Here is a 17,072-nt window from a genome sequence, read left to right as displayed (position 1 = left end):
TCTTACTTCTTGAGACAAATGGCAGCAGCAGCTTGCATGACTGCTGTATTCGCTGAAGCAAGGTAGAATTAGTGTTTTATATGTCTTTACAGTCTTCTGTCTCCCAACAATGCCTCATACTGCACGAGGTATGTTTTGTTATTGCATACAGGATGGTACCCGTGTAATGGAGTGCCGTAATTACTCAGTCTTATTTCCCCTGATTACCACTGAAACTGACTCATAACATTGTTGTGGTGCCAGGGCTCGAACTTGAGACTGGAATAATTTGGTCGTGGGAAACATTTTCTTTCAGGCCTTTCAATGACTTTTAATACGTGGTAAATGTTGAAAATGGTCTGTTTTAACTCAAAACATGATATTAAAAAACAAAAATTCATCTGAAGTACTCTGTTAGTTACAGTTTTATCAAAACTGCAGAAAGTTGGGGACCTCTGTGCAGAGCAGATGTTGCGCCTCAACATCTGCTCTGCTCTTCTCTTTGTTGCTTTGGTTCCCAATATATTTTATTGAGGAAATTTCACAGCTGGACTTGTTGCACAGGTGACATCCTATCACGATACCGCACTGGAATTCACTGAGCTCCTGAGAGCGACCCATTCTTTCACAAATGTTCGTAGAAGCAGTCTGCATGCCTAGGTGCCTGATTTTATACACCTGTGACCATGGAAGTGATAGAATCAACTGAATTCAACGATCTGGATGTGCAAGTCAATACTTTTGGCAATATATTATATGTTATGGATTACCAAATACAATGAAGGCACAAGCACACACATAGAAAGAAGGTGTGAAAGGCAGGTGCTTTGATTTGAGAGGAGAGACGAGAGAAGCACAGTCTACAGATTTCACCAAAAAAACTAATTAATCCAAAACACACGCACACACATTTCTATTAGCAGCCCTACATGCACGCTGAGTCTAAAATTAGCACTCAATCTGTTGAACAACAAACAGGCTACAGGGAGGAAGACATGCTGCCAAAAGGTTTAGCCGAGAGAAAAGACAGGGACAGATGCAGGTAGACAAGACTTAGTCAGTATTAACAACAGTGCGTATAAGACATATAAAACTTTAGCACACGTTTTAGTTATACTCATTATGTAATACTGATATATAATAATAAGAATTATAATAATTGCATATTTAAACAAAATAGACTGATGTGAACTCTTGTTATGGATCAAATTCGGATGCTTTTTTTTTACTGATATGTTAATGTTCATGCAGAAAAGGTTTAAAAAATAGCTTGTTTCACCTTTTTCTGTTGTTATTTTTGCTTTTTTTGGCATTAGCTGTAAATCTCTGTTTACTGCTATCTTGGCAAAGTATTTTAGCTCTAAAGGTAACTTCCTGTAATGAAACAGCTGCATGAATACTGTAAATGTACAAAAATTCATAGTATCACAAATAAATTAATGACAGTTTTTACTGTCAAAGCATTTTTTGTTTGTATTTTTTCAATGAAACGAAAGAAAGATGTAAAACACATTACTGTAATACTCCACCTAATTAAAAAAACATGTGAAAGATTTACTATTCCTTCTTCTCAAGGCACTCGGATAAAGGCCTGAATGCTATTAATTCTGTTTTGAATAATGGAATTCTCTGAGTCTTGTCATATATCACATATAATAATAAAATGGAGTCAGCGCATCAGTTTACGTGACTACATCTGGCGCAGTTTATTTTCCAGCAGATGAATGTCATTTGGAATCAAATAATGCAGTTTAGCTGAGAACAATACAAGAGACAAGGATCATTAATAGTGAAAATATTTTATAAGATTTCAGGAAATTGGTAACTTCACTTTTCCCACAGATTTTACAATAAAATAAAGTAAAAAACAAAGAAAAAAAGAGAAAGAAATCTGTCAATAACATCTAGAAAGTGGTCAAGTAAAAAATGAACAGCTTTGGGCTCCATGAATGAGAAACACTTGGAATAATTTTGAACTCTCCTTTTCCTTATTATAGTCCATAACATGATTCGAAAAAGTCCATCAAAAAGTCTCATCAAATATTAACAATATTACATCTACATAATCAAATTTTAAATAAGACAGTAAACAACAATCATAAAACATTGTGTCAGAGTCTAATCATGTTAGTGAGAATACTAGCAGCTGGTTTCTTCAATAAACAAGGCACCATCAAAGACCCGGGTGGCAGGTGGATGAGGTTTAACCTCCTAAGACCCAAACTCTTTCATGGCATGCATTTTTAATTTCTCTTTGCTATTTGGGCTGATTGGGACCTGATGAATGTAAAAACAAAGAATTACCTGATTTTTGTTTCTGAGATAAATGAGATCCATATATGAGGACATTTGTTTTAAATTTCGATGGAACAGTGGCAATACAATGTTCTCGTAAGTGGATATCAGGCCCTTGTAGAGCAAAATTTAGTATTTGGTCTACAACCCAAAATGTGATGTCCTCATATGTGGACGCCAGGTCCTAGGAGGTTAAGGATGCTGTGTATTGAAGTTATAGGATATTGCCCTATTAGCAAATTTTCAGTTGTTGTTTGTGTGTGTCTTCCTTCAGCTTACTATACCTAGCAAGATTTTCTGTGTTAGGCAAGTGACAAAGCTATCATGTAGTTAGGCAGACTGAAAAAATTGTACTGATATTGACGTAAGTACGTTCATACCACTGATTAACAAAACTTGTTTTCATGTTAAAAAGTATAATATTTGTCGTCTTCTGAAAAAAAAGTTTATACTTTGCAGGTTTCGCCTCAAGTACTTTATTGGAAATAGCATGCTATCTCACCTCAGAAGGTGTAAACAAAGAGCTACACTTTATGTAAAGTTAATAATAAAATATTTCGTAAAACTAAGTTAAACTGTATGATACAGTGTGATCACGGGAGGAAGAATTGCATGAGTACTAATGTTCAGGTTTTAAAGTAAAGCTATGGAAATATTACCTGTGATCCCTAAGTAACCTATTTCTTTCCAAGGTTTCAAACGGCTCTTTAACAAGAGACTATGTAACTTACATCAACCAATGGAATTCTTTCTTATTCCAGAGCAGGTTTCCGATCTTTGTTTACTTAAACTGCAATAGATCGAGAATCCTCAGCAAATGAAGAGAAGAAACAAATGGTCGGTGGTCAAGCTGTTGTTATATAATAGTATACAAATACAATCGCCCAAGTAGACGATTTTTAAGAGGGATAGCAGGTCTTGCTGGCTTGTCTGTAAAGTGAGGGCTGAGCTCCTGAAGGAAGGCTGTCAATTTTTTGTGTTTGTTTTTATCCCTTTTCTTTTAAGACTTCTGTTTACTGCAACATTAAAAGCCAAATTTGGCTGTTTTTTCAGTCTAATCTTCAAAACATCTGGAAAGGTAACAACCCGCAACACATTAGCAAATAATCTTTATGGATTCAGATGTGAACCAACACAGCAAGGCTTTTTAGCATATTTCCCCAGGTGTACTTTTTTCAAGGAATGAATAACTCACATAAATGAGCTGCAAATACATGTCGTGTGGGTGTTTCACTATCCCCCATCTATATTCATAAGAGCTGCAACACTCGGGGTTTATCCTTTTAATGTGCTAAACTGACAACTCCAGTACGCACCGCACAGCACACACAAAACATCAAATGAGCAGGAGTTCATCTGGTTCATTCCTAGATGCTATTTATCCATTTTAAAACAAAAAATGCCACCTGTAATTTTGCTGCAGGCATATCGGAAACACAGATGGTGATGACTGTAATATATTGGGTGTGCTGGGAGTGCTGTTAATTTCCAGCTTGTTCTGAGTACTCCTCCTGCCACCAGAGGGCAGACATGTGTTGTAATTGTGGAGTGATTTGAAATTTAAAAAGCCGTTATTTCTTGAGCTCCCATTTGTTTTTTCTGGCAGTTACGATACCATACATGGTGACAGACGTCTGTCAAGAACAGATTTAGCAAGTGCAGTTCAACAGATTCACAGCTCAAGCCATATTCGTCTTTGATGTGCCGCAGTCACAGCTATCTGCTAAGCAGAGAGCAGGTTGGCTAGGTACGTGGATTGATGAGGAAGGCTAATTGCTCGTCATTGCTTCAACAGGCAAGGCCAAGTGAAAGTTTTGACCGCTTTGAACAGGATTAGGGTTGCTTTTAATGGACTGTGAGTATGCATACTCAGATGACATGGTAGTCAACGCCAAAATTGCGGGACTTAGTGGAAAGTAAGTGGAGTGTAACAAAGACTACTTGATAGAGGGGAGGATCTGACACTTCCTATAGCCATAGAGATTCCCCAGGAGTATGAATTGTCTCAGAGACAAATTCCAGCCCAAAAGGAGTTGTACATCCTGTGTCAGACAGCCTGCAGCACTGAAAGAGAAAATTGTGCAGAAACTACATGAGATGGAAAGAAATCGCCACATTGCTAAAGTCGAACAACCCTTGAAATGGGTCAGCTCCATGGTAGCAGTCACCCGAGGAGGCAAAGTAAGGATTTGTTTTGATCCTAGTATTCTGAGTAAAGTCCTCAAAAGATAGCATTACCCCATGCACGATATTGAGGAGGTTGTATCTACCATGCCAGGTGCAAAACTATTCTCAGTCCTGGATGCAAACTCTGGATTTCTGTAGATAGAACTGGATGAAGAGTCTTCATTCCTCACAACCTTCAACACTCCTGTGGACAGGTACCGATGGCTCAGACTGCTCCAGAAATCTTTAAGCACATAATGGATGGCATGCTAGAAGGTATAACAGGAGCCGCAGATATTCTCATTGTAGCAACGGATGTGAAAACACACAATGCAATTCTGCCACAAGCTACAACCTAAAGATCAACTTCAACAAATGTTTTATTCGCAAGACTCAAGTGCCATACGTTGGACACTTACTCACTGCAGATGGTCTTAAGCCAGACCCAGCTAAAGTTGAGGCATTATTTGCATGGCTCCCCCCTCTGATAAAAAAGGTCTAAGGTGTTTTCTGGGGTTTGTCACATATTTCACCAAGGAATAGAGTGAGGAAGACGCGTCCCTGTGAAAATTACTGAAAAGCAACACGGAGTTTGCTTGGCAGCCAAATCATCAGAAAGACTCTGACAAGTTGAGGAGATAATTTAAATAAGCTGTGTTGGATCAAGATAACACATCACACATCTAAAACCTGCAGGACTCTGGCCTTTGAGGCCTGGAGTTCCCCACAACTGGTCTAGGTTTCTAACCGATGCAGAAACGAGCTATGCAGAAATAGAAAAGGAAATGCTGTATATTGTCCACATTTGCACCAAGTTTCATTATTACATATTTGGTAAACAGGTCACAGTTTTCAGTGACCAAAAACCACTTGAAGACATTTTCAGTGAAGGAAGGTGAGCAGCAAGCATACACAGAGAAAGAACTGCAAGTTTTTCCGAGCCATCAGGAATGGCCTGAGAACAGAAGAGATAGTCCTGTTGTCATTCAACCATACTGGAACTTGAGGAGCCAACCAACTTTATGGTTTCCCCATCTGCTCAATCCCACTTTCACCTCTTCCCTACTCATTTTCCCTTTTAGATGCAAATTCACCCTCCACAATGTGGGAAACAGAAAATAGAGCTATATTTTATTTTCCTTTTCTTTGAGTTGTGATCTCTTATTCTTAGTTAAGAGAAAGCTCTCCAGAGACCAGTGCGGTGCGGTGGTCCGAAAGGATAGTTGGAGGTGAGCTTCCCTCCCTCCAGGACACGTACAGGAAGCGGTGCCTGTAAACAGTAACTGTAACGGAATACAGTTACTCATATTTTGTATTTTAAATACGTAATGCTGGTACATGTATTCTGTTACTCCCCAACATTGGACACTTCACTGTCACTTCACTGAAACTATGACATTTTATGCACTCCATATTCACATAAATGCAATTTTTGCACAATAATAATCTGCCGACCTTCTGTATATGTATATACATATACACAAATGTATACATATGTATGTATATATAATAATAATAATAATAATAATAATGTATACTTTATTGATCTCCGTGGGGAAATTCCTCTCTGCATTTAACCCATTCACTCAGTGAAGCAGTGGGCAGCCATTGGGCACCCGGGGAGCAGTGTGTTATTTATTTTGATAGTCTCTTGTCCTGCTTGTGTCCAGTTTTGCTTCCCCTGTCATTTGTCTGACTTAGTTCACTTGTGCCTTGTTTTTCCCAGCTGTGTCGCATCTTCCTAGTTACCTCATGTGTGTATTAAAGTCCCCAATTTCCCTTTGGTCCGCATCATGTAATTGTTGTACTCCTCCATGATGTGTGCTCACCTTATGTTTTTGTTAAGCTAGCTGGTGCTAGCTAATAAAGCTGCACTTTGAGTTTACTTTAGTCTGAGGGTTCCTGCGTGTTGGGTGTGCTCTCCACCTACCATACAGCACGCCTTGACAGTATTTTCTGTTACTGCAGCGTGCAGAGGACTTAAGCCATGAATTGATTACACACTGGATTATGAATTCAAATGATTTTCTTGTAAATCTGTAAACAGTCAATTTTCACCATTGAAATTTGTTCTGTTGGAGTTTTATTGGTAACTCATTGAAGTGTTATTGAGTATTCATAACCAGCCACTTTGCATGTACAGTGAGTGAAAGCATTGGGTAAACTGAATCAGGCAAAATTAAATCAAGCTATTAGAACTTAGTGGACTCGTATTGATAAGAGAGTTAGAACAACTAAAAGAAACTTTGATTAACCTGAAAGGAACTAATATAGGTTAACTTGTGGTTGATACAAGTCAGGATTCAAAACCAAATCCAACCTGGGAAGAAAGAGAAATACATTTTTGTTTTCCTTTTGTTTGTTTCTTTATTTGTCCTCTGTTTTATTTCATTCCTAATGGGATTTCGATACAACAAGTAAAGTATGCATATTATCCAAACACACATGCAGATGAATTATTCTTGAATGAAGACGCTGATCTGACACATGTAAAATTGTATTGTTTATTTTATTTTATTTATTGTGTTTGGGGGTGAGGGTGAAAAAAGACACAACCCCCCCCCCTTCAGTCGATTAAGAAATTAAGACATATATATATATATATATGTAGACTTACTGGTCATTTAATCTAACTAATCTAACTAAATTGATGCCCAATGCCGGTAAACTATTGTGTTGTAAATGTTATGCAGCTACAACAAGGTCACGTATACAAGCAGCGGAAATGAGTTTTCTCTGAAAGGTGGATGGGCTGTTCCTTACTGATACGATGATGAGTTTATTCATTTATTCATTTGGGAGGGGTTCAGAGTAGAGCCGCTACTCTTCCAGATCGAAAGAATACGGCTACCTCCTGGGTAAAGTCTTCAGACCAGGCATGTGTTAGCAGCAGGAGGCCCCAACATAGACCCTGGTATGCTGGAGAGATTACATCTATCAGCTGTCCTGGGAAACACTCGACATTTCCCCGGATAAGCTGGGGGAAGTGGCAAGAGGAAAGTTTGGGTTTCCCTGCTGCCACCACGACCTGACTGACAGATAAGCGGAAGAAAATAGCTCGATGATTTATTGATTTGTTATGTTAGATTTTACCTTGTTCAAGTGGCTGTCATGAATTTTCAACAACTTCAACAACACGTATTTTTCTTCTTTGCTGTCTGGATCATAACTTGTAATGTTGATAATGCACAATGCAAGGTGACGCACAGTTAAGCGACATGATTCGTTATCAAAGAATGTCATAAATGGCTTAAAACGCCTTTCTTATCAGTTTTTGACATTTTCCATTAAACGATACTGACATTTAACTTAATATTTTAGTGTTTCTTAGCTTTAGACTAGTCAGTTAGTCTACTTTTTCCCTCATTTAGTTGACTAAGAATTTAGTTGCTTCCCTCGTGTGCAGATGGGTAGGTAATTATTACACTAATGCAAAAGTGCTATTCCATTTGCAAAAAAAAAATACAGCCCGCTGACATGACAATATAATCCACAGTCTGTATATTCAGTGCATGATTCCAAATGACTCATCATTGTGCACAAATGCCAATTAATGGCATGAAAGCCAAGTTTCATAAATGCCACCTTCTTGAATTAGATACATCGATCATAATCTCTCTCTGATCCTGCTCTTTGGCTGGATAATTGGTGTCTCTCTCCTGGTTTGGTGTTCTCAGTGTGAGATGAGATATGCAACTATAAGACGACTCGCTTAGTTAAAGTACTTTTCTGCATTTTTTTGAATGAAACCATTTGGTTAAGCCTCAATATACAGGTGAGAAAACATATTAGTGTTTGACTTTAATTTAAAACTTTGAGCGAGAAAATGTCTTATGCCTTTTTGTGCCATTTATTTTTCCTGTCTTCTCCTTTTCCTATTAAAATATAATTAATCATAATAAATAAAAAACACTTTTATCAATTGTATTCTAGCCATCATGTGGTATTTTCTGTTCGTAAATACCCATAATAAAACATAGCTGATTCCTAATATAGCTAAAATAATCTCTTTCCTTGCCTGGCTGCATCTGTTTAATGTTAAATTATGCAAATCAAATCAGAACATAGCACAGCAGATATGGAGCATAGCCCTGCTTGTCAGATTACCAGGGTACATGGTACATTGATTAGAAGTGATAATAGTGGATAATGTTTAGATTAAGTATTAATCTATATCTGCAGACATAACATGGCTGGATCCCTTCACACACAGAAGTAAAGGAAGAGGTTTTTTTGTATGAGTCTAGATATTTCAGTGGAAGCAGAAAACCTTCAGTGTGTATTTTTTTTTCCTTTAAGGATGGGAAAGAAATGTGTGGATTTCAATATAATTAACCCTAAAAAATATTTAAGGAGTGACAGACAGTTGTCAATGTTTGCTTTGTGCATTATTGGATGTTATGGAGCATATTTGTTTAATTATGGCATTTAAATGTTTTATTTTTTTATGCTTATGCTTACTAATCTCATGCTGTCATTAGTAAATAAGTCATATTAATATTGTAATTTGCTTTGCATTATTAAGGTTTGTAGGACAGAACTGTGGGACTAGCAGGGACATTGAAAACAGTGAGAATGTTAACAGGATAAGAGAGCTGATCCATAATTCATACAAACCCAAACAACAAGCAGGACCAGAGAATTAATCGGTACAAGATGGAGGGTTTGTGACTCAAATGCAGCAAACAGATGCAACATTTTTTCCCCCACCTCCACCATTCTACAGATATGTGAATGAAAGATAATAAAGGGCTTCTTCACCTAAGGGTATATTGAGTTTTATGCTGCTGTGTTATATTTTCTCTACAGGAAATCTCTGTTGGTTCCTTTAATTGATTAACATCACAATTTATTGCACAGGCTTAATGCATGAAGTATGTATGTGTGTGTGTGCGTTTTCCATAAAGGGCTGTTTTAGGTTAAAGTTAGGGTGAGTGCCAACATCAGTGAGTGTCCACAGACAGTATGCATGTGTCTGTCTATGTAGTGTTGTTGTATGTGTTTGAAGCTATGTGAGTTTTTTAATATATTACAAGTCTGAGGCTTATGAATCCCTGCCTTCCCCCACTTCATTAGTACAATCCACTGTTATCAACATGTACTACTCGATCTCTCTTTCTCTCACATACACACACTGGACCGCAAGTAGAGGATCTGCAAATCTGATGTGTTTCGTACTAAAACTGATCACATACGAGCCTGACAGAAGTTGCTATACTACAAATAGAGTAGGAGAGCTAAAAAACACACAACAGCGGTAAAACCTTGACAGGCTATGCTAATAATTACTTAACATTAACACTGTATTGTTCACAGGAAGCTGACACCCTGCATATAAGCTCTAAAATCATCTTTGTTCTGACTATATATTATGCAACCACCAGCTCCAGGCTAACACATTTTAAAGGATATGTTTTGTGACGTAAAAGTATGACGACACAACAAGTGTTAGTGATAGTGAACATGATTCCACATTTACTAAGCTGTATTAGTTTCCTTTTTTTTTAAACAGAAAGAAGACTTTTACTTGCCAGCACAATCTGTGAGTGTTCTAACCCTGAATATAATTAGCCATTTACTATGCTAATTTGTTAGCATGGAGCAATGGGGGTGAATGATGTACTAGGTACATACTTCTGGTTCCAGCGTGCCAAAGCAAATGAAAAATGAGTCACAACAACACAAACACAGTTGTTTGTTTAATTCAGCCGAGTGTTTGTTGTGGTGTCTGTGAATGAGAAGCGCCTGTATCTGACAACAGTGGGAATCAATGAGTGTCGGCATGGCTAATATATCAGAGAGAGCCTTATGCTTTTGAATCTAGTGAGGTTGTGCTCTCTGTCTAAAGTCTTTCTGCTCAGAGATGTTGATATTTGATATTAGTCATCAGATGCTGACAAGAGGCTGATAGTTTGACCCCATCACCAAAGGCGAGCATCAACCTCTCAATCAAAACGAGACTCTTAACCTTTTTCCTCCTCATCCCTACATACACCTCTGAACATCACACTAATCCATCCTTTCAACTTGTCTTTTGACTGCAAAATACAAGAATCCTTGGCCTTCTGTCTTCACATCACACCTAAGTTGAGTCACATTTGTGACCCATGTGTCATGTCTTAGCACACTAATGGAGATTCTGGCACCAAGGAAGTGCTGTCACTTGATGAATCTACATATGCACAAGTCTATCACAAATAAAGTTCTTCATGCAGCTTTTGTACTGCTTACTCAGACTGCTCACTGTTTTTATATAAATTACATGTATTTTTGAGAAAATATAACTTTATTCTTTCACACTTCCGGGCCCAACACTGCCCTCACCTTAAGCCATTTCTCCCATTTCTTTGATTTCCCTTCTTTCGGTCACTCACATCAGTTCAGTCTCATCCAAGTCAAATGTGTTTTATTGGCCAAAAAAGAAGTTCCTCTTCAAGCAAAAACTTCTCTCACTCCCTTTCTCTATCTGTCCTTCTTTTCATTCACTGACTCAACGGGCCAGAAAAAACATCTGAAACCATCTCTCTGTTCGATCCATTCTTCAAAATTCAGAGTTTAGCTGTGTGGCCCCCTTTTTTCTGTTATTTCTAAACATTTAAAACATGAAGCATTGCCTTCTGGCCACCTATAGTATTAAATGATAATTACCTAAAAACTTAGTAATGAGCCTGATCAGATAATTTATTCTATTGATGCATATATAGTGCTATCTTAAAGCATACAGATGGTCATGCAAGCGCCTCTTGACTGTTAAATCTGACCTACCTCAGTGAGGTGGGGGTTGGGGTTGAATCCACACTGGTTGCACACAGTGGCCTTGCACTGGGTGCAGGTGTTGTAGTTGGGCACAGCCGGTGGGTTGGACAGCTCTGTGGTGGTGCACACTGGGCACAGCTTGCTGCTCGGCATGGGTGCTATCTGTGGCACTGAGTATGGTGAGGTGGGTGTCACACCACGGTCAGGAGACAAAGAAGGAGACCGACCTGTCCTGGAGCCGCCGGAACCACTGAAGTCAACTTGGAGGTTTCGGCGAGAGGCATGCTGACCGGGACTTTGACCTCCATGACCCCCCATGCTAGACCCAGCTGGACCATGACCCATCCCTTGACCAGACCCTGGGCCCTGCCCCATTCCAGAGGCCTGGCTGGACTGCATATGTCTAGGAGAGGTAGGAGCTTCGTGAGTGGCCAGGCGGTAAGGCTCACCAGCTCTTGACCCTATTCCTCCACTTCCCATTCCTCCTCCCATTCCCCCCATTCCTCCTCCCATTCCCCCCATTCCTCCTCCCATTCCCCCCATCCCTCCTCCACCTAATCCTCCATCCCTCCTCCCATTCCTCCCATCCCTCCTCCATTCCCCCCATCCCCCCTCCACCTATTCCTCCCATACCTCCTCCCATTCCACCCATCCCGCCTCCTCCCATTCCTCCTCCTCCCATTCCTCCCATCCCACCTCCTCCCATTCCACCCATCCCTCCTCCTCCCATTCCTCCTCCTCCATGGCCTCCTTGTTGCATCCCAGGCTTGGGACTACCCATTGAACCCATTGGACCCCTAGAAGAGACAAAGCAAAGGAAAGAAAAAGTCAAAATCAGACGTTTCTGTTAAAATCTCTAAAACAGAAATTCATTCTCCCTTCCCAAACAGTGACAACACACTGACACTGCAGGTTAACTGATATTTAAGGAATTTGGATCAGGATATTGTATCTTACACTCACCACAACCAAAATTATACTAAGGCACAAGTGTCATAAACAAATAAACAGTGTGCTTCTCTGGAAGGCAGTGTTCCAGCAGTAAACATTGTCACCTCGTGTCAAATAAGTAGATAAGAAAAGTTGCAAATGTTTTCATAAGTAGCTTACATTATCTACATTAATCTAGGTTCTTATGCAGAATTACATTTGTCTGTGGGTAACATTAAGAGATTACATTAAAATAGTTAATACGTCTGCTGTATGCCAGTCCTTCCAGGATGCTTGTTTTATCTGTATATAGGATAATAAGTTCATGGCTGATTATTGCTGGGACTAAATCACTCTATACTGAAACACCATTGAGTTTAGGTCAGACAAAGACTAAAAACTTTTTGTCTAGAAAGGTAACACTGTATGTATTGTTGTAATAAGTAAGAAAAAATAATGATTATTGCTTTGGTTTGAATTTCCTTTGATTTTCTCTTGTCTAAACAGGGTCAAAAGTAACCATGCAGGCTTAAATATAAAGATGCATTCACTTAAAGCTTTTAATTAGTCGGGCTGAAGACTCTATTTTTAACTTGGAAAGGCCAAGGCCTATTAACTTCTCATTAGTGATCGCAGTTGACTACAGCTGGTATTTTCTCTTTGCAGGCATAAAAAGGAATTGTTTAACAGCACTCAGTGGACTGACTGCCACTCAGAACAATTGAAAAGTCAAAGGAACTCAGTGAAGATCTAAGAATGAACAACTAAACAACTAAACAACTGCAGCTTCCAGGATCATCAGTTCAAACAATTGTCCATAACTACATGTTATTTGGAAGTCATCACTTTGCCAAAATCTGGAAGGACACCCAAACTCTCACCCTCAGATGAGAGGAAATTGGTTACAACCTGGGAACAACTACCCCTCAACCCTGCCGTGATTTGGAAACTGCTGTAACACCAGCACCACTGTCCACAGTGAGTTTTACATCACGGCGGACTTATAGCATGCTAAACAAGAAAAAAGCCCCTGCTCCAAAATTGACCCTTTCAAGCTTGACTGAAATTTGCAGCTACCCACATGGACAAGTCAAAATCCCTTCCAGAAAAAGTTTTATGGTCTTATGAGACAAAGGTTGAGCTGTTTGGCCACAGTGACGGTAGCGGTACTGCTACATTGTACAAAGTGGATGGAATAATGAATGAACAAGGACCATCTCCCAATTTTTCAACTTTACCTCAAAAATCAGTCAAATAAATAAACTTAGGACATGGTTTGGAGTTCAGACAGGACAATCATCCCAAGCAGACATCAAAACTGGTTTATGGAATCTGAAGCAGGCTAACATTAAGCTTCTGTAATAGCCTGCCTGAAGTTATAACCTCAATCCTGCTGAAAAATTGCAGACTACATTTACAAGTCTGATCCATGCCAGAAAACCAAGCATTTTAATGAACTCCGGTCAAATATCCAGTCAGCATTATACCAGGAGGAGTAACTTGCCAATGGACATTTTACCAAGTCTTAGTTGTATTTTGTGTATGCATATATTTAATCCTGTATGTATGACATTCCCCACAATGAGTACATGTTAATTTCTGACCACAAGTTTAAGTCTCATGGTTCATTCAAATGTATTTTCTGCTGCTGTGGAAAAGAAAATGAAATAAGCAGTGCCGGTTGATACACAGTATTAATATATATTTTTTAATTTAAAGTATTAAATGAGTGGATGCTACAGGAGAATTAAGCCTATAAATTGTCACTGCATTCTACCAGAATCAATTATCTTTTCACTGCCAGAGAAACAACGGCAGCAGCAACTTTAAAAACCAGCAAAAGAATTAGATATTCATTCACTGGACTCTGAACATCCACAGGCATCAACAAATTAGCAGAACGGAGCTGGCTGCAGCTAGCCAGCACACACACACACACACACACACACACACACACACACACACCATGATTCTGTAGTGAATATTTGAAGTGAGTCTTACTGACATGTACAGCATTAAGCATTCAAAGAAAAAAAATATTTCTGACTTTTGGATATTTAGTGGTGAAGCATTAAACCATTTTTGCATGTGAGTCTCAATCCATCTATCCATCCATCTTCTTGAGGTTTTGGAGGTGGGAGGGGTCGGGGGCAGCTATCTATAGCCTATCCGAGGTAAGACGCAGTACACTCTAAACAGGTCGCCAGTCTATCTCAGAGACAACACAGAGATTCAAACAATCGTTCACGCTCACAGTAAAACCTGTGGGTAATTTTGAGTTACCAACCACCCTAACATGCATCAGACTGTAGGATGAAGCCAGAGTACTCGGAGAGAAGGTGCACAGGCAAGGGGATTTTAACCCAGGGCCTTCTTGGTATGAGGTGACATTGTTAACCATTCCACATATAAATACTTTTTCTTTAATTCAGCTGATTTTAAGCACATTAACAAATTAAGAAAAGTGAATGATCACGTAATGGATTGCTAAAACACTGACTTTGTGTTCATTTCTTAATTCAAAACCCCAAAGAGTTGCTGCTCTAACTAGCCTCTAGTGTGTACACTAGTGTACAGCAGGAAGCGTTCACACATATGCACTCCACAACGAACACAATGCATATGCAAAGAATTTGCATATGCACATAAAACATTTTTTGCATAAAAATGTTTTATTCTGTTTATTCTTTTTTTTTGCATGTGCTGTTATTAACTGAATGAGTTTTCAATGGTTAGTGCACCGAAATGGAAAATGTTGATTTACTCTGAGCGTCAGCGTCACAATTGAGACTGAAAAATGTCTCCCTCTGCTTCTCCTCTCATTGAAAAGTTTTTTTCTTGTGGACACTCTCTCTGTGAAGAAATATCTGTCTGCCTCTATTTTTTCTCCAGTTTTCTATCTGTGCTTATTTTCTATCATTGACCTTTGCAATTTGTAAAAGAAATTCTCTTGTTCCTGCTCTTTTTGCTGACTGTCTAACATTTTGTTGCCTGTCTGTCTCTACCCATATCCTCGCTCCTCTGTTGTTTTGTTTTTCCGCTCTTTTTTTGGTCTTTTGTTGATTCTCTTCTTTTTTCTCTCGCGACATTTTCATTTCCGTTCTTAAAAGGGAAGTGGCCCTTAAGCGACCCTGTTTGTCTTTCCTACACAGAGTCTGTCGGTCAAAGAAACAACCTTTTCTATTCTGAAGTGGATATGAAAAAACAAACATATTTACCAGAAAAACAGAGACACTTAGTGTCAGTGTGTATTTGTGTGTGTGTTTTATAGAGAAAAGGGTGACTCAACAAAACCTACAAGTTCATTCACCAAGCAGAGACTGAACAGCACATGATTAAAAGCCTTAAAGCTGACAGAGAAAGGGATTATAGGACAGAAGCAAACATAGGATTGATTCTGATTGTATTCAGCTATCACTACATGGTCTGTTTTTTAAACCGCTCTCTAGTCCCTACTTAAAGCCAGTATATTTACTGCCTGGTATATATCCACTACATTGGCCCCTAAAAAATCCATAATTTAATAATGGTATGGTTTGTACAGTACAAGCTGTTTCAAAATTTCTTCCATAATAAAAACAAAAAAAACATTTCAGGGACATGAGACTTAGCACTGAGTGGCATGGCAGCTATCAGTACTGCTCGAAAAGGATTTTAAAAAAAGAAGTTATTAAAGTAGTCATGTTCCACATCTTCCTGTGCTCTTTTCTTCTAGCTAGCTATTTGCACCAGTAAGATGGACTGCTCTACTCTATTTACAGTCCTCCGGTGAAAAACTAAGTACACCCCATGATTGAGTAGCTTGTAGAACCACCTTTAGCAGCACTAACTGTTTCCTGTATAACTCTATCACTGTCACAATGCCGTGGAGGGATTTTGGCCCTTTCTTCTTCACAGCATTGCTTCAGTTAATTGAGGTTTGCAGTTATCTGTTGATGCACAGCTCTCTTGAGGTTCCACCAGTGCATTTCAATCAGACTGAGGTCTTTGACTGGGTCAAAGCAACTCTTTGATTCTTTTCTTTCTCAGCCACTCTGTTGTAGATTCGCTGCTACGCCTGGGATCATTGTCCTGAAGCATGATGCAGTTTCAACCAAGCTTTAGCTTAGATGGCCTCATATTTGTCAGTAGAATACTTTGGTATCCTGTGAGGTCCTATTCCTGCAAAACAAGACCAAAATATCACCCAGTCATGAACGTTTGTAATGCCAACTGATACATGTAGAGATGTAAGTTTTAGGTGTTTTTGCACTTTCTCTGAGCATTATATGTTCTGACCTTGGGAGGAATTTCCAATCCTGGGTAAACTGTGACAAAACGCCAGCACACACCAGATTACCTATCGAAACTTCTGCTTTTATACAGGTGATCACACTTGCTGATGATTAATTAGTCAGACACACTGGATTAGCATCACTTTGCTGATAATCCCAGTGAGAGCAATAAAGGTGTACTTAGTTTTCCTTTTCCACGTGACTGTATATCTTTGATGCTTAATATTTTTCTGTCTTTTCACACTTTATCTTCCATAAGCAGAGCAATTTATTTAAATAAATTTTAAAAAGACAGAAAATTAGATGAGTTGTTTTCGTATCCTTGAAAATCACTATTTAAAAAAGAGTTTTTCATGTATACTGCAGAACTACTAGTAAGAAAACCAAAAATGTAAACGTTTAGGAAAATGGTGTTTTAAAGAAGACTCATCATGAATTGCTGTGAGTGTGGGTGACATAGGTGACAGTCCAAATAATAGGAACAGCCTTTCTCTCTGTGTGTTTACACAGTTTGGCTTTGCATCACACTGGAGACATTCATCACTGTCGCAGCCAGCCTTTAATGACCCAGTACAAATGCTTGTTCAGTCAAAGTGATTTCACCCACTCCCATTATAACCCTTAATTTACTCTGATTGTGGATGAGAGGGCTAAAGCTTGTCTGCCAATCAT

The 17,072-nt window shown here is 38.9% G+C and overlaps 2 protein-coding genes across 8 annotated transcripts in view; both read right to left on the bottom strand.

Moving 5' to 3' along the window:
- Positions 1-11,705, bottom strand: part of bsna (bassoon presynaptic cytomatrix protein a) — a 118,310-nt gene extending 106,605 nt beyond the window's left edge. For all 7 annotated transcript variants that reach the window (XM_025901279.1, XM_025901280.1, XM_025901278.1 and 4 more), the window contains exon 1: positions 11,206-11,705. In XM_025901279.1, the coding sequence (XP_025757064.1) occupies positions 11,206-11,697 (492 nt within the window). In that variant the 5' untranslated portion in view covers positions 11,698-11,705. The remainder of the gene's footprint in view (positions 1-11,205) is intronic.
- Positions 11,706-11,750: 45 nt separating this feature from the next.
- LOC109196098 (acanthoscurrin-1-like) overlaps positions 11,751-17,072 on the bottom strand; it is a 32,192-nt gene continuing 26,870 nt past the window's right edge. The window contains exons 3-4 of the mRNA XM_019349318.2: positions 11,830-11,993; positions 11,751-11,785 (exon numbers count right to left, since the gene is read on the bottom strand). Of these exons, the coding sequence (XP_019204863.1) occupies positions 11,751-11,785; positions 11,830-11,993 (199 nt within the window). The remainder of the gene's footprint in view (positions 11,786-11,829; positions 11,994-17,072) is intronic.

The sequence above is a fragment of the Oreochromis niloticus genome, linkage group LG20 (genome assembly GCF_001858045.2).
Source record: "Oreochromis niloticus isolate F11D_XX linkage group LG20, O_niloticus_UMD_NMBU, whole genome shotgun sequence".
Taxonomy (NCBI): Eukaryota; Metazoa; Chordata; class Actinopteri; order Cichliformes; family Cichlidae; genus Oreochromis; species Oreochromis niloticus.
This window is presented reverse-complemented; position numbering and strand designations above follow the sequence as displayed.